This window comes from Otolemur garnettii, unplaced genomic scaffold (assembly GCF_000181295.1).
Source record: "Otolemur garnettii isolate 467f Iridium unplaced genomic scaffold, OtoGar3 scaffold00039, whole genome shotgun sequence".
Classification (NCBI taxonomy): Eukaryota; Metazoa; Chordata; class Mammalia; order Primates; family Galagidae; genus Otolemur; species Otolemur garnettii.
The window spans coordinates 13,751,510-13,757,540 of record NW_003852434.1 but is presented as its reverse complement, the minus strand read 5'-3'; the positions used below and the strand labels follow the sequence as shown (position 1 = coordinate 13,757,540).

At 42.5% G+C, this 6,031-nt stretch overlaps 1 protein-coding gene across 1 annotated transcript in view; it reads left to right on the top strand.

Annotated features, from left to right (window-relative positions):
* The first annotated feature begins 1 nt into the window (after window position 1).
* The window catches only part of EREG (epiregulin), a 15,030-nt gene continuing 9,000 nt past the window's right edge, over window positions 2–6,031 (top strand). Inside the window, exon 1 of the mRNA XM_012805319.1 lies at window positions 2–50. Within this exon, the coding sequence (XP_012660773.1) occupies window positions 2–50 (49 nt within the window). The remainder of the gene's footprint in view (window positions 51–6,031) is intronic.

Below are 6,031 nucleotides of genomic sequence, written 5' to 3'. Positions count from 1 at the left end.
CATGGAGAAGCCCGCGGCCGGCCGGCTCCCGGCGCTGCGGCTCTGCCTGGGTAAGCCCGCGCCTCGCTCCCGCAGCCCCCAAAGAGGAGACGTCCCCTTTCACTGGTCATTTGACAAGTGCCGGGGTGTCCGAGGGGTTCAGGTGCACGGCATGTAAAGTGAGGTCTCTCTGTTAGGAGGGTCTGTCCCTGTTGGGGGCGGGTAGGGGCTGCGGATCGGCGGGAAAATGCTTTTCATTGCTGAATTGCTGGATGTAGGTTATGCGTGAATTCGTGTATCTCCAACGGAAAACGTTGCTGGGAAGATTTTGCTTTTTCTTCCGAATATTTGCCGATACTAGAAATCCAAAGTTTTAGAACGCTCTGTTGACATTTCATATTCAATTTCATATTTCTTTTTGGAGAGTGGAGAGTAGAGCCTGGACTCCACGCAAAGAGGCTTTTCTTTCTTTCTTTCTTTCTTTCTTTCTTTCTTTCTTTCTTTCTTTCTTTCTTTCTTTTTCTTTTTCTTTTTCTTTTCTTTTTTTTTTTTGAGGAAGCGCTTTCCCTCCTCGGCCTTGCCCCTCAGTTTTCTAAATTCTAGCCTGGCCAGGTTGCTCCAGGAGCTGATTTGCGCCGGGGCCACCTTGGCTGGAGCTCCAGACGGGAAAGAATTAAAACTATTCCGGGATTCTTGGAGCAGAAGGACTGCGGGCAGGTCCGGAGCCCCCTCCCCATCCCCGCCCCTGGCCGGTGCACCAGCCGGGTCGGTAGTCGGGGGAGCGGGCGCCCCGACAGCTCCTGAGCGCTCTGCACCTCTGCAACCTTCATCTGCCTGGGGTGGGGAGGGGGTTTCAACGCCAGTCTTCTTAAGAGGATTTCGTTCTTGTGCGCAGGGAAAAACATTCCTTTTATAGACTTTCTGATTTAAAAAAATCACTTTTAATTTCTTAAACCTTAAGAAGAGTTTGGAGTTCTGTGTGACTCTTTAAATAAGGAAATGAAAGTTACCACCATTCTCACATTCTTCCCCGCAGCTGCAATGAAGCAAAGTCCCCCAGCCCATCTGCTCTAGCTGTGCAGGATGTGACAGTTAAATTATCATTTCCACAGCCTTGTCTCAGGGTTGGGAGAGCTAATGAAACGCATATTATGCATACTTGAAACTTACAAGTCTGAGAGCAGGAACCTAAGTGAAATTGGATCTGTGCTTTCTCTACCAAAACTGAGCTAAGACATTCATGTCTACAAGAATGACTTGCTAGAAGATTCTTGGTGAGGAATGTAGCTTTGCTCTTTGTTTGAGGGTTGTGTGGAAAGAATAAAAATAGAAAGAGGACAGTCTTCCTAGAGCTAGAAATGAACCTCGAGGTCAGAATGGCTGAGCACTCCCCCTGCACCTGTAAGGTTGCATCTGAACAATGCAACTGTCTGTTCTGGGCGTCTCTCTGAATATTCTAATCCGAGACAGCAAGGCCTATGAATAACCTGGTTACTACCCACTGGTGTGTGTGCTGTGTGTGTTTTTGTTGTCATGAAAGCACTTACCTCCTTTATTGCATTACTTAATTACAGTCCACCTATTTCATCAGCACCAAGCCCATTTCCAAATGAGTTAGGTCAGTTTCTGTTTTCCCAGTCTGTTTGGATATTTCTCTGCCACTAGCAAAGTTCCTGTTTCACGTGCTGCCTCATATCCCATTCGCTATTCAGGGATGCAGGTTCCTTAGTCTTGTTCTAAAGTAAACGACAAAAGGAACAGCCACCTGTTATTTCTGAGATTGTGTTTTTTCCCCCAAACAACATGTTACCTAGAAATGCTTTCCCCAAATTCTGTCCTTCAAAAGAGACATTTACTTTAAATTTTAGCATATCTTTTATCATTACTTTTTGTGAAATTTATATGTATTTATGACTGGAGGGAGTTCTGCCCTCCACCCTTAACACACGCAGTACTTCTAAATTCATAAGTGTTTGGTATTACTGTTCTTGTCTTATAGATTGGGAGGCTGTAGGCCAGGTTCCCACAGGAAAGGAGTGCTAACCTGAGAGAGAGCACCCCTGCTTTTCTGCTACCTTTAGCCTACTGAAAATTAGATGAAAAGAACTGAGATGCCCCAAACTGGATAACATTTCTCTAAATGATCTATAATTTCAGAGCAGAATCATCTTTTTTAATCTTGTGAATGTTCCAGAGAATTTTTTATCTTTAGTTCTGCAGTTCTGTTTAGGAGCTCTTTATCTAATAGCAAACTTTTTATTCATGCCCAAGTGGGATTTTGAGCTTATTCCTAAATGACAGTCTCCCTCCCGCAATGATTGATAGTGACGTAAGCAGAATAAATATTCTTTCTTGGCCATATGAGAAGCACAGGGCCCAGTGACACAATTGTCTTGCTGACAGATCTTGGCAGAAAGCATGATCACAGGCCTGTCCTGTCTGGATTTTGACCCCGGTACCCTGGGTCCCTTCCGCATGGTTTTGCCACGGGAGCAGCTTAGGCGACTGGAGTGTCTGGTTCAGCACTGGGACTCAGATCCAGGAGGTGGGTGGGGAACTAACACTCACCAAATGCCTCCTGTGTGCCCACCGTGCTGGGTGCTAGGTGCTTTACACATCATCTCATTTACTCCTTCGAGTAACTGTACAAGGTCGATGTGATTAGCTAAGTTTAGGTGAACAAAGAAACCAAGGCTCAGTGAAGTCAAACCCCTTAACAGAACTTGGAGATATTAAATGGCAAGGTCACTCTGTGACAACCACTAAGGAACAGTAGATCTTAGGGTTAGCAGGACCATAGATAAGTTATAGATATCAATACAGAAGTTCCAGAGTAGTCTGGGGCTGGCCCAGGGCTTAGAACTTGTTTTAGGGATGGCATATATGGAAGTGGACTTTCTGGTCTTCATGCACAACCAGGCATATAAAACATGGGACTTTTCTTTTAAGCTGTGCCAAAATATGTGGAATTTTCACTTACCATTTATAATTTTCAATCAACACAGTTCCTAGGACGTGAATTTTATTATAAATCAGACAATAAACTCCTTTGACTGGGGTCTTTATTTCTGTATTTTCCAAAGTGCATATTGAGTAAAACAATCAAGGAGAAGGATAATCATTTTTTTATATTATTGTGAGTTGGATATGGTATCCATAAGGGACAAGGGACCAAGGGACCAAGTTGGAATCTACAGTCCATTCCTATTAACAGTGAGAAAGTAAACATGATTTTATATATATATATATTTTACATATATATTATATAAAATATATATAATATATAGATTGAATATATATATATATTTTAAAAAACACAATCCTCATGCAATCCATTTGGAAGAATTGAATTTGAATGTTTTCTTTCCATTTTTGCACAATAATTGCCCATTTACAAGTTAATGGTCACCCAAGAGATGCAAATGACAAGTGAGAAATTCTCTTCAAAGAGACTAGATACAGGTACATTTCCTCATCTCTCAGTCTCCACTTGAACACATGCCTATGCAAAGCCTCTGATCAATCTGGCTGTAACTGCTGCTGAGGCTGTACCATTGGCAGGCAAAGGGAAGGCTCCCAACACTGTAATAGACAGGCCAGGGAGGAGCAGCCTGACAGCCAGTGCCTTGGTGTGGCAACTCTGGAACCTCTGAGAAAAGGTTCAGACTCAGTGTCCTCAGTGTGGCAATGCAGTTTGGGTAACACTGATGTCTAGGGACAGTGCAGATAAAGGTTCAGTGGCATTCTAGGTTAAAGTAATGATTTCATTTACAAAGATAGCGTATGTAATACTCAGAGTGATTTGTTAATTGTCCAGAAAAAAAATGCTAACTCTTAATTTCTTAGGTCAGAAATTGTTAAGTTTGAATTTGAGGAATGAAGATGATTGATACACACATACATTTATATATGTCAAACTTCATAGTTTTGTATTAAAAGTCATAGGGTGTAGAAAACAGATTTCATGTCCCTCTTTTTTTTACTTTAAACTTTCAGAAAGCTTTATTACACTCTGAATCTCAATGTCTCATCTTTAAAATAGAGAGATGAATCCAATGAATATACGATAATAGAAAATAATAAAAAGCACCTTGGAAATTAGAGCTATCGTCATCATTATCATCATCATCAGAATGGCTTTTTACAAAACACCTCATTTGGTTCTTAAAATAATGCCTTTTTAGACAGGAAAAGGACTATTGTTCCCATTTTACAAATAAAGAAACAGGTTTACAGAGGAAGAATAGCAGGTAGAATTCCAAGTTTCAATATGCCTGTGGATGCCCCCAAATCACTCTTTACTTTTAGTAAAAGTTGTCATTCTTCAAGGCTTAACAAAAAGAGTAAGTCTTCTCTAGAAACCCTGCCCCTCCCTCTCTGGCCTTCCCATCCTTTGAGTCCTGTAGTCCTGGTCATCCCACACTGCAGGTGTGCACCTGACCCCCTCCTTACTCAGGCTGTGCTCACCCTTGCCATTGTATTGTGTTAGGTTTATACTAAACATTCAATAATCGTGTGTTGAATAGATGACTAGATTGATATATAAATATATATATATATATATTTGTAGAATATACAAAAAAAGTGAGACTCTGTCTCACTTTATCAACCCTGGAAGAGTGCCATGGCATCACACAGCTCGCAGCAACCTCCAGCTCCTGGGCTTAGGTGATTCTCTTGCCTCAGCCTCCTGAGTAGCTGGGTCTACAGGTACCTGCTGCAACACTCAGCTATTTTTTGGTTGCAGTTTGCCCGGGGCCGGGTTTGAACCCGCTACCCTCGGTATATGGGGCTGGTGCCCTACCCACTGAGCCACAGGCACCGCCATAGATTGATATTTTTGATATTTTCAGAGTTCTTACCACTATGTCTTACTTAACCTGCTGTTCTTAAACACGTACCTGAGACGTGAACTATTTTCAGGCTAAGCAATAGTTTTTGAGAATTCAATTCTGTTGTTTCTGATAAAGTCTATTAATTTTCCTCTTTCTCATAGTTCTGTCTCTTACTGTATTTTGTTTCCACTGGTGGTATGCCTACCACCATCCGAGTGCATCCGCACTGCTTGTAGGTGTGTGTTTCAGACAGAGGCAGAGAGGGATTACTCAGCAGCAGTAGGGTTCAGTGATGGATATCCAATGGGAGAGAGAGTAGCATTGTTTTAGAAATGAGGAGAAACTTAGAGAAACCTAGTCCAAACTCATCTCACCCTCTGCCCCATCCTCTTTCCCCTGACCCTGTTTTCAGAGATAAGGAAACTCCATTGCGAGGGAATGAAGTGAGCATCTGAGCTTGAACTGGATTCCGCAGCTCCTGAGGCTGCCTCAGGATTCCCACCCTGGCTCAGCTGACACTAGGACTAGGTCCCGCTTTGTTGTGGGGGCTGCCCTGCACCCTGAGGGGTATTCCGCAGCAACCCTGGACTCTGCCCACTAGATGTCAGTAGTACCCCCTAGGCTTGACAAGAGTCTCCAAACATTGCCAAACATCTCTGGTCTGGTTGGCAAAATTGCTTCTGTTTGAGAACCACTGACCTTTTTTATTACTCTAACACATTGCCACCTTTAATTTGCACTTTGAATAATCAGAGCTTGAGTTATCAAGGCAAATATAACTAATATTAACGATAAGTCAAACATAAAACCAATAAACGTGTTTTAAAAAATCAGGTGAGCAGTTTTTATTGCTGATTTTAGTACCGTCTGCATTAAATACTGTGAATCTTACTGACGATGGAGCCATGAGCACGTTCTTTGATCCCTGCGTTGCTGAAGGACCCCCATGCCTCCTTCTACATATCCACCACCTTGGCTTTCACAACACAGAACTTTCTTTTATACTCATAAAATTAATTACCTATGGGAAACTATGGTACATTCAATCTCTTTTGCCTCTTGGCAAAGAAGATCGTATGGTTATCTTTTAAAACTCAAAATTAGGGTAGTGCCTGTGGCTCAGTGAGTAGGGCACTGGCCCCATATACCAAGGGTGGTGGATTCAAACCTGGCATCAGCCAAACTGCAACAACAACAAAATAGCTGGGGGGTTGTGG